Genomic DNA, 26,596 nt, shown 5'->3' with positions numbered 1-26,596 from the left:
AACTTCTCTAGTCTCTTTATGTCGAATGTAAAGGACAATTAAGCCAATTCACTAACTTTCTGTGCTTCGTGTTTACATTGTTATATACAGAAAGTTCTAACGTTACACCTTTAGCATAAATAAGTGTGTTAATGTTTTCAGGAAAGGCCATACTGACCCTCAACGTTCATTGTAATGAACGTGATGGGTGTCAAAACCTGCCTGTTAGATGTTTCTTTTCTGTGATATAGGTGTGTGTGTATGGATATGTCAAGTTGAGGGGAAACGTGTGAGACTCCCTAAGTGTAACAGGTTCCCACACACGTTTCACCTTCTGTCTGAAAACCGTTCTCTGTTGACATTGCATAACGATGAGAAACAAAAATCAACAATATAACTATAAAAAACTACGTTTGAGCTGAGATATCGAAAAGCTTTTGTATATAATCTTTACTCTGTGTTCAAAGTGCAGAAGGAATGCACAGAGTGGTATGTGAAAGCACAATTAACTGATAGTAAATAATATTTGCAACCTAAAATCTCGACTTAATTTGACGCCATTACAACTAACAGCGAATCTAATTTTTAAAAATTTCTGATAGTACTAATTATATAATAGAGAATTACGATAAAACGTGTTCAACCAATTTATTGACTAGTCATTAGTTTACGGATTTATAACGCTAAAATCAGGGGTTCGATTCTCCTCGGTAGGCTCAGCAGATAGTCCGATGTAGCTTTGCTATAAAAAAACACCCACACACAATAGCCATTATACACTACGTACATCTAACATTAATTTCGTGGATTCACAAACGTCAGAAAAATTGTTGATAATTAGATAGATGTCCATTGTATAGATCCTTAATTATGTGAGATATTTGTGGATCCAAGTTAATTAATTCAGATACCCAGTGTCTAGAGTAGATCCACACCATATTAGTGAAGTAAATTCTACGAATAATAATGACGTCAAACAGATTTAGTAAATATTTGGGAAATTAGATACGTAGTTTTAACGTATAGTTTTAATATTAATTAAGTAGCTTTCATGTAATTCAAACATTAAGTATATTCAGCGAACATCTTGTACATCAATTAATTACGGATGTTTAATGTATCAGCCTAGATTTAGTTCATTATTTCTCTGATATTTGACACTTTAAGTTCCTTTTTAAAAGCGTCCTATATATTCATTAGCTAGGGTAGGATATACTGCCGTATTAATTAAGAAGATATCATAGATGCTGTGATATTTTGATTAAATGTGTTCAATAGACTAAGTTTATAGGATATGTAATACATGATGCATAACGAAAACTTTAACGCATGATCTACGAAAGTTTCTCTAGTATATCTCAGAAGATTAGTCCCCAAACTCGATGTCATGGAAATATTTAAACTATATACTTTTAATTTTATTTGTTTTGATTTGTATCGGGTATGTCTGTAAAATTAGAAGGAGATTACCTGCGCTAGTCGTCCGTAATTTTAAACTGATAGACTACAAAAAAAGTATCTAATCAAGAACTCTCACTACCAGTTTTCAGGATTTCATTTTTCTAACCGAGTAGCGTAATTTAATCGTCGTTCTTCGAGATGATGAAAAACCCACTTGAAGTAAAAATGTATCTCAAGATGCTGTTCTCTATTTTATTTTAATATCCATACCAGCCGTCTTGAGGTATATGATCGTCGTTCTTATGACGCACATACAACGACAGAGAGCGAAGTGTTTTTTTTTTGACAACGAAACGTAAATGTTTCGATTCTCAGAAGGATTATCCGACGAGATAACCACTAGGCAACGTTTGCCTAGGCTTTACGTTTATAAACTGTTGTTGTTGTTTTTTAAATATTTTTAATCCTCAGATTAGGGAATTCGTTTTATAGTGTTCATTACCAGTGGGATCCACATAATGTATCGTACTGAGTAATTTGGTGTCTCTTCTGCTCCTGTTCTCTTTATACTTAACCAGAAACATTGAGTGAAGTGGTTTATTTCGTATGTAAAATGCACAGGGACATCAGTAATAATTAATGGAATTAATTGTAGTAACTGTAACTTACTGCTTAAATAGTTTAAAATGTGTGGGTTTGACTCCGTCAGTAATTTTAAGTATAAATGTTTCATTGTATAAATAGTTTCGTAAATTGAAACAGACTTTTTAGTGTAAATACTTGTTTGATTAAACCTAATGCTCTAAAAAGCACTAACGTAATTACTACCATTCAGTTTCACTTATAGGGATGCAAGACAAACAATGATATTCAAGTCTTGCCTCACCTGAACCTTCCTAACATACCAATTTCAAAATGTTTTAACTTTACTGGAGTAATTTTCTTTTTTTGTGTGTGTGTAAACTTAATTATAATAGACAACGGAAAACAATAAGCAATATGCTTTCTATTTTATGTACGTACGTACGTTTTGTAGAAATGCACAATTTAGAAGTTACATATCCTCGAGTTCTTATTTTGTTTTATTTTCTTGTAATAGACGGTTATTCCATAATCCATTCTTTCCGTTTGAGTACTCCAAATACGACGCCCTCTCACATTCACATCATTGTATTTCTTTTTGTAATAATTCCATCGTTTATAGTTTATGCTATTAGTTTACTTTTTTATTTACCAAAATAAGAATTTAAAACGTTATTTAGAATGTTTAAAATCCAGTTTATTAATAACTTACCTATTATATATGTCAGCATCGTGTTATCTGTACAAATTAAATACACGTGTGGCGTTCAAAGACGATTAACTATGAAATAACTAGAGTGACATGAAACACAGGTCAATAAAGTCATGAAATCATTAAGTAACACAGGTACGGAATAGACAAACTGGCAAAGACATGACGCTTAAACACTTACAAGATAGAGAATTAGATTTATGTGTTCTACACGTATAGGAAGAAATAGATACTTAATTAGACAGTTAGATAGATAAATAAGAAAGAGAGATAACAGCATACGTTGAATAAAACCAAAGGGTTGGGCAAACCACCAGATAGACAGCTAAAGTAATAATCATATATAAGGGTTATCAGATGGGTGAAAAGCAAGTAGATGCAAAGATAAAGATTGTACATAGTCAAATATAGATATAGCAGCTATATATATGCAGTAATTGATAGATACAGTTATTGGGAGCCAAATATTGCAATAACACATAGACAAACTGTTAGATAGGCGAGCTGATAGTCAAATAAAAGTACAGCACATACATAAATGGACGAATTAATGAATAAAGCTGCTTAAAACCATAAACTACAATAACTAATAGTCAAATAGAAATATAGCGGATAGATATAGAGAAGAACTGGTAGTTAAATGAGCTGACAGATAAGCAGTGAGGCAGACGAATAAACTAACGGATTGATAGACAGACTTTCTGATAGTCAAATATCATAATATCAGGTAGATAAACGGGTGAATTGATAGATAGATGAGCTGATAGATAATTAGGTGTATAGCAGGAAGATAAACAGATAAATTGATAGATAGACAGATTAATAAACAGGTAAATGGATTAATAGAAGTGTTATAGCGTTCGCTAATTAGTAGAAAATAACAATAAAAACATATTCAAACACTAATGTTAGGTATGGATAGTTTTCCTTCTAATAGAATGACCCAACTGAATATAACCTAAAATTAGATAGTCTGCTAGATGACAAACTGGTTTGAATTATGAGACGTGAATAACAACCTTTCTTTTCATTCCGATTCGAAAAGAATAGAGAAACCAAATAATCGTGAGAAGTCAGTACCCTGAACCGTCTGTTGATGCCAGTAAATATGTTACCCGTTTCGGAACTGTTGTCAGACTCATTTACGCCCTGTCTCTTCTAGGAAACCTTTAGTGAAGATTTGTCTTCTTCGTTTGTGGTTTGTTATCCCCACGTCTTTGTTGTTGTTTATTTACTGCTTTTCTTTAAAATTAATTACGAATTCATTCTCTTTAGCGCTTGATTTCCCGGTTCTAATAAAAAAATAGGTTTACCGGTAAAACATAATTTTGGTGTTGTTTTTTTTATTAGGAAGATGGGAAAGTGTCAGGTGTATATTCTTATAAAAAACCACAAAAATTATGTTTTACTGTTGTTTGTCTGTCTTACGCTTTGTATTAAACGAAATCAGGAAAATTCATTTTAAGTTGGTTTACATGTATAAGACATCCTTTACCGGTTTTAGTCAGGTCAAAGGTCAAGGTGCTGATTTCGTATAACGTTTATAGACTGCTAACACACTGTTCTACTGTCTAGACTTTTGCTGCCCCCAACAACACTGCTTTATATAGGTGAATGACTAGGTCATGGTGAGTATAATCAAACAGTTCTAGTTTCACCATAAAGTTTATTTTGTAAAGGAGATAAGATTCCATAGAGTCAAAAAAAAAAAACTTTGTCCAGAAAAAAATAGTCATTGTGACTTTTAAGTGTATAGATCACAAAGCTTATAATGAAAGAATACAAAGAAACAGAAAGTTTGACAAAATTCGAATGAGAAAATCTTTGTGCTTCTTGGTATGGCAGTTATTCTAGTGATATATGCGCAGAAAATAAATTTCTGAATAAATAAGTACAATTGTCAGAGAAAGCAAAGCTTATTGTCAAACTTTCTAAGATCTTTTGTGGATTACATCTTTCTGAGGCTAGAACAGAACTACATCAGAAGTATCCGCTCAAATAAAACTTCCTCTGCCAAAATTTTATTGGTACGAGAAGATCAAATTTAAGTTGCGTATTTTATGGGGGGGGGAGAGTTTTAATTGTAGATGGCAGATAGAGGTCAAAGGTCATGGCCAATTTCACTTAATTAGTACATTTTGTATAGTTTCGGAAAAAGTGAAAGAACGTTAAACTATTTAAGGATTGATGTCAGTGATACAGCGTTGGTTGCATACTATCTGAAAAAATGTAAAACACCATAAAAACATGTAAAGGTCAAAGGTTAGGATCATTTTTAACACCTTGGTAAAGTTTGTTTTATATAAGCTTGCCTGTATATTAATTAATAATACAATTAATTTATATTAATAAAATAGAATAAGGGCGGACCAAACTTAGCAAGAATGGACAAAATAATTTATTTAAAATTAGAGCAAAATTATATTGTAATTTAAATGATGTCATATATCTATAGAGTTCAGAATGTTTCCCTATAAAGTTGTCACCTTCATTAGATATGTTTGTTCAGTCGACCTTAAGCAAAATAATTAGTTAATGCTATGTTTGCTTTAGTTTTTATTTCCATGATTTCTGGAAGTTAATTAAATGAAGAACCACCTATTTTGTTTATTGTACAGACATTTTTTTTTTTTGCCACTGTTCTACAAGTAATTTATTGTGCGAGTCATTGATTAATGCAATACTTTTGTTGGAATCGAAAATCTCGGGTTATTACTTCCATGTAATTACACTTGTTTAACATGTGATGCTTACTGTTACGCCCTAACACTGTGATAAATTCAAATAAAAGGAATTAAAGCAGAATTTTGTTTCGCTTTAACTGTCAAGAAATCATAGACACAACAATCCTAATTATATGGATGCATTCCCAACTCAAGCCGGTAAGTATACGTTTGAATCTTGTATTTATATTTATGGCAAAGCTACTGAGAGTATCTGCCACAATCCCCAATTTACGATTTTGAACCCGGATCACCAGCTCTGAAGTTCAGTGCTCTACTACAAGGTTTGACCTGCGCCATAAACTGATAAGAATTCTGTATTCTGTAAATACATATCATTACTTACTGAACTGCCTCTGCTTATAAAACATTTTTCAGTCAGTTGTAAGTAAATGTAAGTTTCATGAGATCTAGTACAAACCCTTGTACAACCTTTAATGATGTTAAAAAATGAAGTCATTGCAAGACCAGCTGTGATATAACACAAAACACCTCATTTAATGTAAATAGAAAAATGAATCCACAGAAAGTATAGAGAAAATAACTGTACGAATTTTTAACGTGTTTTTTAAGAAAGTACGTACGTCATTTTACTGCTGCAAGTTACTCTTACCATATTTTTCTTCAATTATATTTATTACTTTTTTCTCTGTATGCGCAGTTTCAGAGGAAGGTTTGAGAAATAAATGTTATCCCGAAAATAGAATGATCCTTTGAAATGTACACGAGAAAAGAAACAATTGGCAATGGAAAACAGATACAAAGATATGAAGATTTGGAAAAGAGCCACATTAAATTACCAAAGAGCACGTGGTATGATTTATTAAATATAGACACGTGCTTCTTGTTTAGAAGCTTAAATATATTAATTTGTATACTATCACAACATTGATATTTTACTTTAATTTAATGCGATATTAATATTTTAAATATTTTTCATTAACATAACAAACTGTTAGAAAAATTTCTTTTGCTCGTTGTTTTGTTGTTAAGCGTAAATCCGCACAATGATGTATTGTACTGTGCCTACTGCAGGAATAAAACCCCGAGCTTTGAAATAATAAACCCTTGAGCTTACGACTGTTCTCATTGGGTGGGGCGGGAAATCTTTTGTAGTGTACGAGTTTTGTAAAACTCAGGTACCCAAGGGGAAAGTCTTCGAACAAAGAGTAAAAATTATAAAAGTGGCCCCATTCTTCCTTCAAATTAATGACGAAATTAATTTTGGCTTCTATCAGTCATCTAAAAACTTAATTTTTTAACATATGTGGAATGTGTACTGTTTCCAGGAATATTTCAATGGTCCCCATATAAAGCTCTCGTATCTCCCTCTATAGGTTGTTTAACTCAACATTTGAAAAATAGACGCTTATCGATCTGGTAGAGTACACAAAGAACCTAAGTGTCTGCCAATCGATTTATTAGACACCACAGAAAACTATCCGCGTATCATTTTGGAAGCATTGAAAATTAAGATTTACATGCACATATAAAGTGTAGAGTTCTTATAGATTACTCAAGTGTTTCAATTATTTGTTAGTCAGTCTTTATCCCTCTGTTTTGTTCTTTGAGTTGTATGATTTTCGCTGTTCTTCAATCCTTTTTATAATACCTCTTAAATTACATTAGTTTACTCGTAAATCTCAGCTAAATAAATTATCGTGCTTTTAAAAACTAGTGGCTCTCACAACTTTGTTGCATACAATATACGATTAATACTATATTACAGTTTTGTTTTAATGAAGGCAAAAAAATCCAAGAAATATTCATGAATAGCAACAGTAGTTACTTGTTTTTATTAATGAATAAAAACTTAAAAATGTTAGAAACAAACACGAGCAATGGAACATTTTTATATTCAAACAACCTAGCTTAACTAATTGAATGTGTTTATACAAGTTACCCCCAAATTAATATTTCTGGATTAAGTATTTAGGCTTAATATAAATAGTAACGTTTAGTGTTCATGTTGTGGATATAATAATATATAGATTTACCGTCGTAACATGAACCATCGTAGTGAAGAAATATGTAAAATTCAATAACTGTTACGTACAATAAACTGCTACGTAATCTTCATTATTACATATATTTCTTTCATGCAGACAGAACGTCTGAGAAACAGCTGTATTGATTGTGTAAACATGTTGTATTTCCTTGGTGTGTTTACGCAATGTAAAATGTGATAAATAATAAAATATTCATGTAAATCCATCAAGGCTGGAAAACTTTACAGCGCAAATTGCTTCAGCTTTCTTTTTTTAGATGTAATCTTTGTTGTTGAAAAGGTTTTTTGATGAAAAAGTTGTAAAATAGATGAATTTCGAACAGACAGGTGGAACAAAAACAAATCTTAAACATACTTGTTTCATTCAATCCTCAGTAAAAAAAAAAAAAAAGTGCTTTCGTGGTTCATCAGTATTTTATCGGGTCCGGCATGGCCAGGTGGTTAAGACACTCGACTCGTAATATAAGGGTCTCGGGTTCGAATCCCTGTCGCATCAAACATGCTCGCACTTACAGCCGTAGGTGCGTTATAATGTGACTGTAAATCTCACTACTGGTTTGGTTTTTGAATTTCGTGCAAAGCTACACGAGGGCTATATGCGCTAGCCGTCCCTAATTTAGGAATGTAAGACTAGAGGGAAGACAGCTAGCGTAGATAGCCCTCGTGTAGCTTTGCGCAAAACACGGAAATCAAACCAATATTTTCCCTGTCGTTGAAACACAGTTTGCATTTATTACTTACTTATGTTCAAAGTGTCACAGTGGATTCCGTGATTATATTTCCTGCGTGTTAGTTTTTACAAGGAAAGCACGTGGAAGAAGTGAAAATAATACTGGATGCACGCGCATTCTGAATGAATTGATTTTCTTTTTTAAAATAAAGCCACGGTGGGCTATGTGATGTGCCCCCAGCTGTGATGATTCATTGATTATTGAGAATTAAGCACAAAGCTACAGAATGGGGAAATCTGTGCTCTGTCCACCATGGGTATCGATACCCGGTTTATAGCAGTGTAAGTCTGCAGACATTCAGCTCTATCACTGGGGAGCCCACTGCTTTGTCCGGGAACTTAACGCTGTCCCATTGGGGCTGAGTTATTCTGAGAGATAAGAACAAACACTTAAAGTCAAGGTGAACATCGTATACGTATATAAATACAAGACTCTTTTGGGCTATACAGCATTTTGATTTTGCTACAATGTTTTCTATCGGCTTACAGGTTTTACGAGTTAGTTGAGTATGTGCGTGGTACTGCACCCTTATTTTTAATGATACAAATAATTTAGTATTGGTGTCTTTTGACACAAGATTAAAAATAATGAATAGTGTACCCTTTTTTTAAAATTAATCATATATATATATATATATATACACGTGACAAACACGTGTGACGTCGTCAGATGCTCTCGTGATTACTACATTGGCGGGAATTTGAATTATAATTATTATTATTCATGGAGGTATGATTCTAAAGTCTCGCCCGTTACTAAGCGGTCGGTTGGGAACGCGGTCACGTGACTTGCCTAACAGGATAGGGTTATCAGTTTCTTCCATAAATTTGAATGGCAGATAAAAAGCAGGCTGCGTTTCCTATGTAGGGTTCGCCTACATTGACTGAGTGCCACGCGCAGAAGAAAGCGCCGCCATGATGGAAAAGTCGGAAACGGCATGTAAGTAGCATCTCCAAAAAACTCCGTTCCCTACTGGCTGCACGAGGGGGTTTCTGGTTCCCTTCAACTGTCTTAACGGACAGAATGGACGTCACTGAGGTCAGGGTGTGGTTGAATTACGCTTGTGACTGCTTTCCACCTTTAAAAATCGTGTCGATAGGATCTTGTTGACCGTGACAGCGTCCCAACCCTTTGATTACTAGCGATCTGAGTGTAGCAGTACAGCGGGGCTCCATGGTCTTAGACTTGCAGGGCGCTTCATGTAAGAGTTCAGCTAGGAAGGGAGTTTCCTTTGCATGTTCATGTATTACCGTGTGTTTAAGATTCGTAGTTATCTTGTATATCAAAAAATGGTTGAAATGACTGATGCATGTGTTTTTAGTCGTGTCTGGTAGTGTGTGTGTGTAAATAAATACACCTCTATATAAGCACAAAAGGATATTAAGAAGAGATTAAGTATCATAAAGGTTAGTCTTAGATAAGTGATATGAAATGCAAAACAAAGAGAAAGAAAAGGAACAAAAAACGTACAGTTAAGCACAATTACAAATGTCTTTAAATTTGTTACAGCCATAATACAATTAGTTATTTAGGTTGACTTGTATATTTTCATAGATTTTATTATTTTAATTTAATGAAAAGAAACTCACCTTCTAGAAAATAAAATATGGAGACAGCGTGAATGAGTAGTGAGTCATTTTCATACTTTATTTTATAATGTTTGTCAAGTTGACTCTAAAGGTTATAGATAAAGAAAAACGTTATCATTAAACTAGTGACATCTATAACTTAAAAAGTGTTTCATAGTGTGCGTGGATTGAATGTAGCTCTCACCTGACGATGTTTCACAGAAATACATGATAAATGTTTCTGTGTTACAAAAAATATATGATTTTAAGGTCAAAGGAAAGTATATAATAAATATGTATCCTAACCTACTGACCTCGGTATTATCAAAAGAGCAAGCACGACTTGTCATAAAATGTAACGTGTAACATACACACACCTGATTAATTGAGATCTTTTCAATAGCTTCATGAGGTGTTTTATCCACCTAGCGGTACTTGCTCATAGATTAAATAAAAACTGCTCTGTTTATACTTTCTTTCAACCTTGCGATTATACATTTCATTTTCTGTTAGTTTGAGACGACTGTTCTAGCAAAATAGCAATGCATTATAAGGTTGGTGAATATTTTAGACTAGTTTAAACTAAAACTAAACTTTAGTAAAGCTCCTAGTCGTAAAGAAACATCTATAATTAGAGGAAAAGCGAGTTATTGGTAATTTCTAATTGTAGTTGGTTCGAAGAAGTCATTGGAATAATACATGTTTTTTGTTGTATGTTGTTTGTGATTAACTGTTTGAAAAATGTGTTCGCTACAAATCTTTATGTTTACACTAAAGTAAACAGTGAGAAAGATACCAAGATAAAATAATCAAACCATATACGTATATTCGTTCTACAGATTAGATAGAACTAAAAACAACAAACAACCACTAACCAAAACGATTGTGCTAAAACACATATAAAATAAAATTCCAAACTAACAGTTTGGTTATGTGTCGTATGAGTGGTGTAGGTAAGTTAGCCCCTCATGTTTTCAATGTACAATTCAGTACTATATCAAACTTTTTGTTTCATATTATTGTATTACATATTCATTAATGTGTACACAGTATTGTACATATTTAGATATCGATAACTGGTAATATTATATTACCAAATGACAAAGGTGCAAAACTTTATACAAAAAGTGATGAAGCAATTTTTTCTTAAGTGCCTAAATAATTATACATTCTAAAAAGTTAATCAACTTACGTATTTAGGGTAAAATAAAATATTTATATCGTGCCATCATGTAGGTTTATAGATACATAAGTGATGAAGGAACTTTCCAGAACACAAGCTAGTTTTATTCATGCACACTGATTGATAAGATATCACTGCAACATATTTGACTTATATTTCTGTTAGTATTTGGGAAAGAAAGAAAGAAACAAACAGACGATATGGTAATTAACTATTACGAGCATATCCAATTCATTGCACATCGCGAGTTTTTCCTCGGTAACAAAAAGGTTGTACTCATGACAACCTTTTTCAGAATTAACGGAACATACTGAAATATTTAATTTTTTTTATGCCAATAATTTTCAAGTAATAACTACGGTTATATTAGTATTGGGTTTTAATGTAATTTGGAACTGTGCTTACTTTTTACGCTGAATTGTGGTTAATTTTATATATTTGCAATTCTAATCTTATCTCAGATTTATCCAAGTTCCTACAGATTTATATGGCTAATAATGTATTATAAATGAACCTGTTAAGTAGATTTTGGTTCCTGCCAAATGATTAAACACTTATTTTTAGTCATTTTTTAAATTATTTATTATAATTATTGTGTCATTTGTTGTGAAGATGAGTATCTGTTTCTTTGGTCCCCTAATGACTCAGCGACAAATCTACAGGCTTAAGACGCTAAAAACCTGTGGTGGGGAGAGTAACATATTTTAGAGCTATGTAATATATATTATGTGGTTGGTTATTACTGGCGAAACTGAGATCAAATCATAAGGTGGTGATGCAGTCACAAGTGTTTTTGAGAGAATGGATCTGTGCATTAGGATTAAATCTTGTCATCGAATTTTAACGTATGTCTTGGATAGTGCCTTTAAACACCATGTAACAATGAATATGAAAACATATTTATTAAGTTTTAAGTTAGGAACACGTAGACACACACATTCGTTTATATGTGTATGTAATAATAAGGTCTTAAGAGCAGATATTTTCGATTTTGGTATTCTTTGTGCTCTGAAAGGATCCATGGTTTGTTGATTTGATAAAAATATGTAGTTATACATCGAAGGTGGGTACAGAAAGCGCTTGACAGGAAGATATTCATAAAATGACTTTAGAAGAGACGTTAGCATTTATTCGTATTTTCGTACAAATGCATGTTTGTTGGATGAGATAGAAAAGAAGTCTTACAGGAAGAAATTAAGGATATATCCTGAACCTTCCTCAGTGTTTATTAGATGAGGTAGGAAAGAGGTCTTACAAGAAGTAATTAAGGATATATCCTAAACCCTCTTCAGTGTTGTGCTTTTTTTTGGCGCCTCTTTATGCGTGAAAAACGTCTGATGAAAATAGTTGTAATTATTCGAGAAGTTTGAGTTAGTTTGTTAGTTCTATTAGATATTACTGATAGTAAGCCAAAGTTATGACGTTTAACTTTTTGTCTCTTAAGTAAACAGTTGTTACTACACGTAGGGCAGATTCTATTACTTTAACGAGAGTAACTGCATATACGTTGCAATGAACACTCTATCTATTCGAAGGCGTTACTGATGTTTTTATTCGAAAGTTATAATCTACCAGCGTGTCTATATATCTGACAAGAAACGCCCTCTGTTGTTATTGGGTAGTATTAGTCTTGCATGGGTTTTTTGATGTCTGAATTAAACGTACAACACCATAAGTGGTTAGGTATATTGTCTCTTAGTTTGAATGATATGTTTCACGTTATTGTTTCCGCTAATGTTTTACCAAGAAATATGACTTGTTTAATTAGTTTCTTGACAGATAAGAAAGATATTTCGTTATAAACTAAGACGAATGTTCATGTTCCATTGAAAATTTGCTTTTTCTTTTCACGAAATCTTTAGTCATCATATCAGTCGAGATTATATTATTTTTACAGATTTTGCTGTTATCAGTGGTCGGAATGTCCAGTTTTACTTATATAAAACACAAATTGTTGGAATGTTATGTCTCACAAGGAGCACTATATTCTAATAACCATGTATTTACTGTGTGTAGACTAGAACAAACCACTCGTGCACCAAAGGGGTTATTTAGGCCTATACAGCTCTCTTCTCGATATCTATACGTTTTAAAAATTAGTCCATAAAGACCGAAATCCTTTTACGTTTCTTGTAGCACCAGTAGGGAAGGAAAGAAGCAGAATGTTTGATGTTATCGCCGTCTGTTGATTTTTTTTTCTTCGTTTACGCGGCTATGTTATACTTGCTGGCCTTGCATGTTGGCGGGAATAAGCTCATGCCAAGAGGCGATGGATATGCAACAGCAACAAACAGGGTTAGCTTGTGCAACTCCTGTTATATCGTTGTTGAAGCTAAGAAATTTTTTCTTCGAACCGAGATTGAGATCCCAGCGTGCTAATGGTAAGTGTGTATTACAAAGAGAATGGTTGTTGAAACAGACTCATGTCACGTGTTGCAAAGCCTCAGTATTTATGTATGTTTTTTTTTTCAGACCTCATTTTTCGTTTTTTTTTTAATTGCTTGGCTATATTTTCATGATTTTTTCTATACTTCTGTTTATTTGTCTCAGTGTATTCTTCTGTCACGCGATTTGTTTTTGTTTTTTGGTATTATGTCTGTTATGCTCGTTTGCTTAGCTCACTGCTCATATCTTTGTATTCACCTGTTGATATGATCATACGGCTATTTAAATATTAATTCACGGTCCGTGTATTAAGGTGTATATTAATTGTAGTTCTTTCAAGTTACATAATATTATAAACTGCAAACTTATTAAACAATGATAACTTTAAATATAACTTTCATAATTATTTTGTTAAAGCAGCCAAGTGATGATTTACCCTTAGAAAAGAAAGAAAATTGTTAAAAGTTGCCATGTTTTCCTTCTTTATGCAAACGTTTAATATTGTAATTTGATATTATGTCATAATTAGTTAAACTAGTATTGTTTAGTTGTGATCTACAGAATCCTTAAGAACAAACCAGTTAAACATTCTGATAATTAAGTCTTAGCTTGAAATTAGAAATTAAATACAACTTTGGTCTATTTCAAATGGTCTGTGAAAAATGTTGTAAATCTGTACAATTAACTACTTTCTGTAATATATTGAAATGAACTGTAATCCTATAAACGTTCTTTTGGACAACGGATTTTAATTTAATTCTATATCTAAATTTTCTATGTGACTCTATAGCTCGTCCTTCTGTTTTTTGTGGAATAATTTTCCTTATCGTCGTTCAGAACAACTTATGATTACTTCGATTGTTTATTAGAGAGTTTTACTGTTATTAGAGCTGAAGTAATGCTTTGCATTATCTTTTCTATTTATAATTAAATAACTCAGCATATTCGTTAATTGGAGTGTTGAAACTCTGTGTCCAACAATTTAGACTGTATTCAGTTAATGGTCAAATGTTTAATTTGTAGGATTTGGAGATATTCAGTTGTTATATTTGTAATTATTTACGTAGTTGTCTTAGCTGTAATTCTCGTGTCTACGTGTAATATATATCTGAGAATATAACAATTTCCCATTAAACTGTGCAAACCATTAATTTGGATTACATTGTTTATTTATTGTAAAATAATGCTGTCAAACAGTTTAAGCTGTCGGTATTTCATAGTTCTACTAATTTGTTAATAATTTTTTTCTGCTTTACTAAATTCTACGATTAAGGTTTTATTTAAATATTTAGTTTTGTTCGTCCAGATCAGACTGTATAAATTTTGTTTCGTTTTATAGGAAACCATTTGAATTATCGCAATATTTAGTTTAATATGGAAATTAAATAACCATACTCTATTGCATTATGTAGGTTAGGTCTAGGGTCTGCAGTCAGCAAGAAGTTCGTTTTTCTATAACTGAAAATATACATTATTTTGCTACTGAGAACTATGTACTTATGCTAAAGAACTGTAAAAAATGTTCTAATTTTAACTATTACCATAGACTTAGATGCTTAATCTTTTAATTTTTGGATACTTTGTTTTTCAGATGTATCTTAAAATAAATCGCGTATTTTAATCAACATTCATTACAAAATTACGTGTATTTGTATAATATACGTATAGAAAAAATGCGAGAGTATATCTGAGCAGAACTGTTTCCTGTTCTTGTTTATGTCGCTCAGCATAGTATCACAGTTAGCTGTGCCAGACAGTCTTTCAGTCGGATGTTTTATGTTTAAAACATGTAGTGGTAAACTAGTACTAGATGTCGCTCTACTAAGTTTTCGAAGGTTAAAGATGTACAGAATCAAGTTCTGACTATTTTTTTCTCATGACACGCACACTTGCGTGCCTTGTATTGAAAAGCATTTCGTAAACAAACACAGTACGTATTTAATAAGATTATTATTAACAGAATAGCAACTTTGGCTATTCATGCGTAAGGATTTTGTTGCTAATGTCAATTGCAGGATCATTCAACAAAAATTTAGTTGTGTCTTGTTGTTTGTTTTAACTTCGCACTGTAGCTTAAAGAAAAACAGAAGATCCTGTAGGTGCAGGTTTATCTTCAACTTTGTCAAATTCCATATTTCACGTATTGGAGAGACTGATTCCGTATTATTATGTGTGAAATACTTACTTATAGCTCTTTGATCAAACGTCGTGTGTACAATCTAATGGAATACAACATTACCAAATCACAGTTTTTGAAAAATGGTTATGTTACTCTAGATGAAAATTGTTGTCAAATGGATAGAAATGTCTGTCTGGAGATATAAGTTGTTCTGATGAAATTAGTAAACCAATTACAATCACATTTTGTATATAAGAGCTGTCTTTTCACAAACAAGCTCACATGTAGACATATGTATATAGAAAAAATACCCAGGCTAAAAAACAAAATGCTTTAAATGAAGGCGTTGGTTGACCATTTCCACTGTTTTGAACCATAACACAAGAACTGTTCTTCTAATGTAAGGATATCTGTGCTACGTTTGGTATTAGGATTCTCTTTCGTATTATGCTATTTACTCTTTCAATCAGTTGATCACTCATTTGCGGCATCACTGTAACAAAATTTAAAAGGCTGCGAAATTCATACAGTTTATCTGATTGATTATCTATTTAAACTTATCTTTATGTAGAACACTTATTTTAATAGTATTTTCATGGGTCAAGTACCCAAAGTTTTGCAGAACCTTACTTTTTAAGCCATTACGGATCATTTGTTTATTGACTAACACTTCTACCAAAATTTGATTGAACAAAAAGCAAGCAACTGCTTCATATTTTGTGAAACCGGGTCCATGGCTAGCTACAAAACAGATATCGACATTCAATGAGTAAGTGTAATAATCTTGTATTGGTAAAGTTATGTTAATACAGGAAAGAAGAACGTGGCTTGTAAGTGTAAAGAACGTATGTGATAGCAACTTAAAGGCACGAAAAAATTAAAAGGAAGGATTGATTACGTTATTCCATTGGATATCTAGCAATACTTCTGAGGATCCTTTGGATTTCGTAATAAAGAAGAAATGACACAAATAATCCAAGAAGTCCGATGTGAAAGCAGGGCGTTCAAGACGCCGGAACGATGTCTACTTACTTCGTCAGTTCTTTGGTATCAACAGCGACAATAAACTTTCCAAATGAAGAAGCTGGACGCAAGGCATCAAGTTTCAGCACTCTTCACAAGAACAATCGATTGCTTGAGTTCTGCGTGATTGTATTAAATACTATATGCACTATAATACTCCCAGGAGATCCAGCTGGTCTTACAAATGTGATTAGAAACGACATTTATAAGAAATCTGATGATACAAAACTGTTCTCATCTGCCAACGATGTGTAACAAACTTTGCCAGATAAATGTATTCAAAGATAAGCTATACTTGCACTGCTATATTAGTCGATGACATTCAAAGAAGTGAAACAGAGACTGAAGATTGGATAACAAGCTTTTGAAACAGCTAGATGGCACTTCCGTCGACTGAAGTCTGGGTTTCAACTAGAACTTGCAATACGATCTGTCCAGCATTACTATAAACGAACTGCACTGAAAGCGGTAGAGTACCATTGATCAATTCTGAAACAAAGAACAAGATTGCAAATAAATATGGCCAGGTGGTTAAGACAATCGATTCGTAATCCGAGAATCGCGGGTTCGCATCCTCGTCGCACCAAACATACTTGCCCTTACAGCCGTGGGGGCGTTATAATGTGCGACCAATCCCACTATTCGTTAGTAAAATAGTAGCCCAAGTGTTGGCGGTGGGTGGTGATGAGAAGCTGCCTTCCATCTAGTCTTTCACTACTAAATTAGGGACGGGTAGCGGAGATAACCCTCGTGTAGCTTTGCGTGAAATTCAAAACAAAACCACACCACAACAAAATATGCTTGATCTCAGCTTAGATGTTAAGAGAATAAGTCTACACCACAACATCATATGTACATCTTCTAAGGTGGACATTCACCTTAAAGACTAAGTTTACTACTGTGTACTAACGAGTCAAAAAGTTACAATAGCTTCACTAAATCTGCAAGTTGTTTCATCAAATTTTATGTGGAATTTTATTTCAACCTGAAAACGTTATAAATAGGATTTTTAGCTCATTCCGGAACGATGTTATATATTGAAATCTGCCATACAGCTCAAATCCTGGTTGCCTGGCTCGTGGAAACACTGTTAAAAGAAAATGTCAGTAATTTTAAAAACATGGCCAAGAACAAGAATTTTTGCACGTGAAAAACAATAGGCAAATTAGAGTTACTTAATAAGTTGGGCTCTCATATGGATAGAGATAAGTAGTCTATCACATAAAACATCTATTCTTAAGCCTTACGTTTAAGGTGTGGGGAAAATTTTCATATTTAAAGAACACGTGGAATGCTCATGTCCGCAAGATCCTACATTTAAAATTACCATTGACCGTTTCTGCCTCTTGTAAGTAAGTCGTTGTCTCTAATAAAAATTGATTTCTTAAAATTAAATAGATTACCACAACCAAAGCATCAGATGTAACTTGGATGTGTTTTCAAGTGCTTTTATTTTGCTGTATTTTGCTTTTGAAAACTGGAGGAAATAATCGATTTTTTACCATTGTTCTAATAGAAGTAATATCTGATAGTAAAAGTTTTTAACCTACATATCATATTATGTTTTATACTGTTTATGTAAGCATATCAACGATTGTATTAACGTGTTTTATTTTTATAAATCTTTTGGGTAGGAATAACTATATTCCAACAGAAGGTGAATAGTTGTTTCATGTCTGGGCTTAAAACCCATATATACTTTCTTTTTCTCACTTGTGAGGCTTGAGAAAGAAGTTACATACGATAGACTGTGTATTCCGACACTAGCTGTAAATGTCCTACGTAATCGGCCATTTCTCTTACCGAGGTACATTTTACTTTCCCACGTTGTAGTTTATTTTATATTAACGAAACTTTTATTATTAACCTTGTTTTCTGAAATGCATCTGAACCGTTATTTTGACAACAGTTTGTTTGTACGCTCGCTTAACCATGTGCCATGAAATCGAGTATACACCCTCAGTCCCCCAGGGAAGTGATGTAGTTGAGTTGTCGTTCGGATCAGATCTGACCCTTTTGGAGGCTCCTCTGTCTTCTTTGTGCTTTCAACGAGTACTTTAGCAACCCTATATATGTACATATATTGATCAAACCATATTTGTATTTGACCTACGGTTAATTACAACATTTTACTGCACTGGAAGTAGAAGAGAAATCTACGAACAACCTCTCTGCATGTGATAAAATGTTGATTACGTTTTCTTTCGGTTTAGTGTGATGAAGGCGTTTTTTGTACTCCTTGGAGGCTGGATCTTCGTACCTTGTAAGTCAGCTAATGTAAAGAAATCACTTAAAAACAGGGGGTGAATACGATGTTAAAGATAGTAATACATAGTCAAAACTAATACTAAATATCACGTATTAAACATTGTTAACGTATAGTCAAAACAAGTACCAAATATCACGTATTAAACATTCTTAACGTATATAATATATTAATCCGATAATCCTCCTGCATGCCAGAAAACTTTGATTGAATAACTTTTAAGATTTGAATTTTATCAATTAGATTATATTAATACATCATTAAAAGTGGGATCTACGGATTGTATATTTTGTATATATTCTACAATACTAAATACTGAAAATGAAAAATTTCTTGAAAATATTAAATTATGTCTCATTTGGAGCATGTTTCAATGTTTCGATCACATGCGCTTGTTAATATATGTACGCATGCGTAATACTGCTTTGTAGTACGTACAGGTGAGGTATGTTGTTGCTATAATTAGTTTGTTTGTTTGGGAGTAAGCACAAAGCTACGCAAAGGGTTATCTGTGCTCTGCTCACTGAGGGTATCGAAATCCAGATTTTAGCAGTGTGAGTCTGCAGACCTGCCGTTGTGCCACTAGGGGGCTGCTGCTACAAGGCATATTTATCTGTTAACCTTAAAGTTCATAGTAGCAGCATATTATTCATAGAAAGTTTCATATTTCCATTTATCCGGCCAGGTGGTTAAGACACCCGACTCGTAATCCGAGGGTCGCGGGTTCGAATCTCCGTCACGCCAAACATGCTTCCCCTTTCGGCCGTGTGGGCATTATAATGTATCGATCAATCCAACTATTCGTTGGTAAAAAAGTAGCCCAAGAGTTGGCGATGGGTGGTGATAACTAGCTTCCTTTCCTCTGGTCTTACTTTGCTAAATTAGGGACGGCTAACGCAGATAGCCCTCGCGTAGCTCTGCGTGAAATTCAAAACAAACAAACAATCCATTTGTCATTTTCTGTTTGTTTTTAACTTCGTGCATTTAATAGATTAGGCAATTGACATACATCACGAAAACATTAATCTGTGTAGCAGACAGGTAAAACATACATGTGCAAGTGGATTATTTGAAATACTTTAATAGATTATTTATCGAAAAAAGTAAGTTCGAAAACTTCATTCATTATTTAGCACAGAAATTCAACAAGTTTCCCGTATGGGAGGACTTTTGCTGTAAACTATCGTTTTATATCTATACATTTATTTGTTTTCTTGTTTATTTTCTTGGATTTGATATAATCAAAGCAACTACTGGGGTGAAAATATAACGATTAATACTACAATCTTACCTTATCTCGCCAACATCAATAAATGTAAAAATATTTGTTAATGCGTTAAATTACTTACAAATATTTCATAGTTCCAGGAGTATGAAAAACAATGTAATTTTGACTATTTTTAAGTTTGTTAAATATGTAAGTTTATAATTTGCAAGTAGTATTTAAATTCCAAGCCTTAAGTTAAAAAGTAAAATAATAACAGTATTAAAATATTTGATTTAATAAGACTACATGGAGAAATGAAATCATTTTTAACAGAGGTGGAAAATAATAATGTTGTTGAAAGTGTACGTTTAGTGTAAGAAAGTGTAATCATTGTGAAAAACGTACAGAATTTTTCTTTTGGTTTTGACTTTGAAAAAAATAATTTAATTTAATGAGACTATGTGGAGAAATGATCTTTCTAATAACGGTAAAAAATGTATATGGTCTATAAGAATGTTTAGTCATTATAAAAAATTAGAGCACTTAGCTTTTAATTTTGACTGTTGAATACAATACAATGTTAATAAATAGAGAAATGACAGCTGCTTTTTTAGTCTGCTGAAACTTCACAACTTAGAGGTATTCAAACCTAAATTCGTTCTAGAGCTGATAATTAGAGTTATTTTACAGTTATTTTATTCGAACGCCATTGTTCATAAATATTTCAATGTGAATATTAGGCCTAACTATATAAATTTACGTGAATGTCTTAAAAAAAATACGTTCAAATGTATTGAGATAAAATATACATATTTCTTTCTTTCTAAGCTGTTTATTCTGTTTCACTTTTTCCTTTGTGTTCTTGGATAGTTTGTATAAACTGTTTGGAGTAGAACTGCCCAAATACTTTAATGTTATTTTCTATCACCTTAGCACCTGTTTTCGACATAGAGTATTCAAATTTGAATGAAAGTACGTTACTTACAGAACGTACAAAGCTACTCGAGAGCTATCTGTACTAGCAGTCCCTAATTTAGCAGTGTAAGACTAGAGGGAAGGCAGCTAGTCATCACCACCCACCGCCAACTCTTGGGATACTCTTTTATCAACGAATAGTTGGATTGACCGTCACATTATAACGCCCCCATGGCTGAAAGGGCGAGCATATGTGGCGCGACGGGGATGCGAACCCGCGACCCTCAGATTACGAGTCGCACGCCTTAACACGCTTGGCCATGCCAAGAATTGACTCTATCACATGCTAGAGTGATGTCAGTTAATAGAGAGGATATCACACAAATCTCAAGATATAAAGTATGATATCACGCATACACACAAATACAGCTGCCAGGCTCGTTCCACTGAAAATTTGAAAAAAAATTATACCACTGCATTGTTTTGATAATTCAAAAAGTTGTGTTTTTAAACTTATACATCAATAACATGTATATAGATTTGTCCGTTGCATAAATGCTTGAATACCTTGAATATTAATTTAGATTATTTTTAATATATTTATTTTTTTACTGAATTTGTTTTAGAAGATATCATAATTATTCAATCAATAAAAAAACCTATAACCCAAGCGATTTCGAAAGGTAGACCTTCCATCTTCAGGAGCAAAATGAGAAAGCGCTCGGTTATGGGGTTTTTATTTATTTCTGTTAAGACTTATTGAGCCTACGTGTTTTTCTGACATCGTGAATATTTATTCAGTTGAAAGTTACAAACGGTCATTGTATAAGAATGTTTTGTTCTGCCATCTAGCAACCAGAAATGAAATTGTTATTTATGAAACATAAAATTAATGTATACTTCTAAACTGAACTCGCTGCTAAGTGCTAGTTTTCCTTTTTATTATTTCAGCATAAAAATACGTGTGGTAAAATAACAAAATAATATTACTGTTACACAAGTTGTGAAACACTCCATAATGACAATCAGGGGCCCAAATAAGATTATAACTTTATCAGTTATTTGTAAGCACCATAAAGTAATAGACTGAACGCGACAACCATTTTTTCTTAGCTAACATTTAAATACTAAGCAGTATAGTTTGTTTGTTTTAATTTTTCTATCACGTTGACTGTTATGCATGAGTGAATTCGTATTTATATATACAATCTCACAATAGTTTGGATACTAACAGTGTGTTTAGCTATAATAGTAAATTCATTTTACAAAGAAAAATTACATTTAGCTTATATATTTGTTTGAGAGTGTTGATATATATCACAGTAGATAAAACGAGCGTTGATCCTGTTTGAAATAACTGAATTTCTCTAGTGATTATCTACTTCATGAAGCTGATAGATCAAGTTAAAATTAGCTTATAGATAGCAGCATATTATGGATCTACAGGTACTGAAATATAACTAGAATAGATAATTTGTTTTGCTTGCCATAATAACAACATGTGAGCCAGAGGCAATGTCTAATGCTATTAGTATATGTAATCATACATGATAATTAGTTATAAGTACAAAGTAATACATATGTACATGTGTGTGTGCAAGTACACACAAATATGAACGTTACATAAGTCATTCGTAAGAGTTGTATGGAACTAGCGAATCAGTAACACAGAAAACACAACTATAAAGTAACATATGAATGAAAGTATATATCTTGATCTGAATGTTAAGGTATTGATATACGAAGTACATTATTATCTCTAAGCTGTGAAGCATTACTTGAAGATACACTGTACTCTGTATTTTTATTAATGCTGATGAGAGAATGTTCTCAAACTTTACACGGAAATAATACTCATCAAGTAATATATTTTTCCTTATAGATAGCAGTAACTACTGAAGTAACATTACATTTGGAGGCAAATAAAGTTTAACTAGACGTGTTCAATTACCGTAGTGAAGGGTGTTTTTTGATCAAACTAAGACATTTATGAGCAGGTAGAATTATATTTAAAAAGTATATTAAACAGACACAAATTTATGTATCATGGTAAATGTAAATATAGTGCATCCATTATTTTATATGATTATGATGTAATATTTTCAATTGTGGAGATTGAAATATTTGGTTGACATACAATTTTATCGTATGTTGTTAATATACGAGTTGCAGTTAAAATGCATGACAGAATAGACAGTGAATGTATGGCCTGAGACATAACGTAACAAATGCACAGTGTTGCTTTGAAGTTCCCTCAGTCTAAACTAAACTTGTATCTGAAAAAAGTGTAGTGGAAATGAGATGTGTTGTGTTAAAATATTCCTATGATAAAAAACTAGGGGGTTTGCTCATGTACAGTGGATAACCTGTTTTAGCAGCCAGTAATCACAGTGTCGGGATCACATGTTCAGTGGTGTAAGGAAGAAGGCAAATTACAGGTAGACGTGTTATCTTCTCACACAAAAATGGCAACAGAAAACGGTGCATCTGTTTGTTGGTCAATCGTAAGATCTAGTAAAGCCTGGTGGATTGAAATGTTTACAAGTGCAAGAGATTAATTTACCATACGCAATATACACTTGAGTACATATAAGGGTATAAAATGGCACTTCATCAGAATAATAGTTTTAATACTGAGTGTGAAAGAATTTTTTATAATAGAGTGTATTTGTAAGTGGGTCATTACAAATTTGAAGCTTACTCTTTATTTTGATCTTTTGAGCATCCATAATCTAGTTGACTACACGTATTTAACCCTGACTTTTCTGTTTAAGGTCAAATATTTTCCCCTTGTTACTTACTTTTAACAACCCAATTTTTTTCATACATTTATTCTTGTCTGATTACTATATATGTGGCCCACTACCATGAAGGGATAAAACTACTCCAATAAAGTTCATTTTACCAACATAGATGACTTGAAGACCTATATAACGGTTCCAAAAACTCTTGATTCTCATGTATATTTCAGTCCAGTTACTGCAAAACCAATGGATGAAAATAAATTTTAAATGACTCGTCAGATATACATGTTCTTGAAATAATGAGTTAGATCTAGAGTTTTTGAAGGTAATCTGATTGCCATTAACGCGAAGCAATGTAAATTACATCTGACACTATTATGGGACCGAACCTATCTTCATCTAGCCATGGTTGACAATCTCAATACCAGAGGTTGCACCCATAACGTAAAAACCAGTAACGACTACAGGGTACAGAGGACATACAAAGAGATTTATAAAGTGTCTCATCAAAAGGTGATTTGTGATCAAGCACTAATATCCTTTAATATGTTTTCACTTTTAACTGGACCATTTCATCTACAAATTGACAAAATATTTTTGGAACTAAAGTCCAAAGAAAGTCTTTCAAATGCTGGGAAGATCCAGGTGATTGTGACTTTGACGAACTAGCCCTAAATAACCAAGCTATTAACTACAGATGATGTCAGTGTTGTATCTTCTATATTAATGGTCACTCAATTACCATCCACAAAACCTCTCAGATGTAACCAGAACAAGTTATCAAACTTGCACTTAAAACAATGGTATCAACAGCCATCAAACAACAAAAAACACCTCAGCAGTTTACCATCATCAGCTGTCATTGTCAGAGCCAAGTTGTCAAATTGATGGAAGTTTAAAAGCAGGAAGTTGTCCAACAACTGAAGCATAGAGATTCATCATCCAGTCTAGAAGAGGAGGTTCGAAAACTCAGACCTGAGCTGTCTTAGACTCAACAAATCTTTGTAAACTTAAAAGATATCGTCCAGTAGATAACCACCACCCGCCAAGGAAAATTTGTTATTTTTATTTCATGTTTCATCTTTCCTGCTTTTTTTTTAACTTCAACAATGCTCTTCTCTTTAAATAGTTCCCAGCTATCAGATCTATTTTTAAATGTGTTTATCAAGAGAAAAATGTGATACCTGACATTATATTCTCGATACCTCATCAGTTATCAGTTACCTCCTACTATTCATGAGTAAGAATATATACATAATACATTACTGTTCTTTCTCAATAGCTTAAAATAGTTATCACTGTGTTTGTGTACCATTGTTGCCTGCAAAATGTAAATAAAAAGAATACTCATCATCTTTGGTTACTCAATTACCATTTACTTTTAATTCATTTTTATTCAATGCATAAATGAAATTACCTTGTATAACACCTTTTTCATGAATAACACAAAGTGGTTATCCGTAGGTGCCTCAAAGGTTGTAGTGTTCATTATACGTGAGGCATTACTCTTCGATGCCAAAAGCTGTAGAGGGTTACAACATGATCTAGTTTTACTTAACTTGTGCTATAGCTTGCCTAAACTTCACGATAATGTGTATGATTACCTCTCAGTGTCATTGCTAAATAGCTTTTTTTTTTACATTGTAAAAAAAGTTAGTGTATATTCCAAGTTGTGTTTCACAGGTAGCCACATAATATATAACTTATTAATTATATTTTAGTCATCTTTTGTAGTTTATATCCGTTTCAATACTTGTGCAAATATTTACAATAATTTTATTTTCGATTTGATATTTAGGTGTGCTATCGAGCCAGTGGCGTATTTAGGTTGAGGCTGGAGGGGGCTCAGCCCCAGGGTCCATGGTATCAATGGAGGCACATTGATAATTTTATTCTATGTAAAACTACATCGGATGCAGGACCTATAAAAATTACACTATGTAATACAAATTTTGTTCCTCGATAGTATGTGTTATTTCTTAATTGCTTATGTTGTAAAAGTACAGAAAAAGACTATTATTCCCTTCAAACTTTGTTTTTGTGACCTGGATAATGAAATTTAGAAATTAGCCTATTTTCTATGTAAAAACAGGCAAATTTGCAAATTTTCATTTACATAAGGTCTGAATAAAACAACATAAGAATCAAGATTTACATATATTTATACTAAAGTTATACAAAAATGTTTAGAAGTGAGTAGTTTTTCGAGATTTGCGACTGTAATCTAAATCACTTTTACGTATCAGCCCTCAAATATAGTATCCAATCATGTTTTTGTTATACGGTCCCAGGTCACAAAAGCAAAGTTTGAAGAGAAAAATAGATCTTTTCCATTTACTTTAGGCATAAGCAATTGGTAAGTAACAAACCCCGGTTGGCCCGGCATGGCCAAGTGTGTTAAGGCGTTAGACTCGTAATCCGAGGGTCGCGGGTGCGAATCCCAGTCGCACCAAACATGCTCTCCCCTTCAGCCGTGGCAGCATTATAAGGTGACGGTCAATCCTACTGTTAGTTGGTAAAAGAGTAGCCCAAGAGTTGGTGATGGGTGGTGATGACTACCCTTCCCTCTAGTCTTACACTGCTAAATTAGGGAGACGGCTAGCGCAGATAGCCCTCGAGTAGTTTTGCGCGAAATTAAAAACAAACACTTCTTGCCCAAGAACAAGTAAATATTTTGTTACACAGTGTTATTAGATCCTGGGCCCACACAATTTTAAATCCGCCACTGTATCCATACTTTTTGTTTGCGGAATTAGTATAAAAAATAATCATTAATGATTAGTGATTATGACTTCTAAGGATTACCTTATGGGTTTTCGTTACGTGATACTGCATTTCGTACATATGTCTACAGGTATGTGAACAGTGAGATAGATCACGCAACTCATTATTCTGAAGTCAAGGTCACTCGGGAACACTACACGAAGTTTGTTTCCATGAAGTTTCTTAACGTAGTTGCCTAGAATTGATAAAAAACATTTTTCAAGCAAAACATGGATATCTGTTACGTGTGATTAAACTGTGAACTCTATAGTTCATAGTTCGCATCT

General features: G+C 33.0%; 1 protein-coding gene across 18 annotated transcripts in view; it reads left to right on the top strand.

The window, feature by feature from the left end:
• Nucleotides 1-26,596, top strand: part of LOC143223043 (uncharacterized) — a 409,689-nt gene that overhangs the window by 256,225 nt on the left and 126,868 nt on the right. The window contains exons 1-2 of one of the 18 annotated variants that reach the window (XM_076450428.1): nt 8,928-9,075; nt 13,024-13,268. The exons of 15 other annotated variants lie outside the window; for them this stretch is intronic. In XM_076450428.1, coding sequence (XP_076306543.1) covers nt 13,124-13,268 — 145 coding nt within the window. In that variant the 5' untranslated portion in view covers nt 8,928-9,075; nt 13,024-13,123. Of the gene's footprint in view, nt 1-8,927; nt 9,338-13,023; nt 13,269-26,596 lie in introns of those variants that run through there. 2 more of the 18 variants (XM_076450433.1, XM_076450435.1) reach the window with 2 other exon arrangements.

This window comes from Tachypleus tridentatus, chromosome 8 (genome assembly GCF_004210375.1).
Source record: "Tachypleus tridentatus isolate NWPU-2018 chromosome 8, ASM421037v1, whole genome shotgun sequence".
NCBI lineage: Eukaryota > Metazoa > Arthropoda > Merostomata > Xiphosura > Limulidae > Tachypleus > Tachypleus tridentatus.
This window is presented reverse-complemented; position numbering and strand designations above follow the sequence as displayed.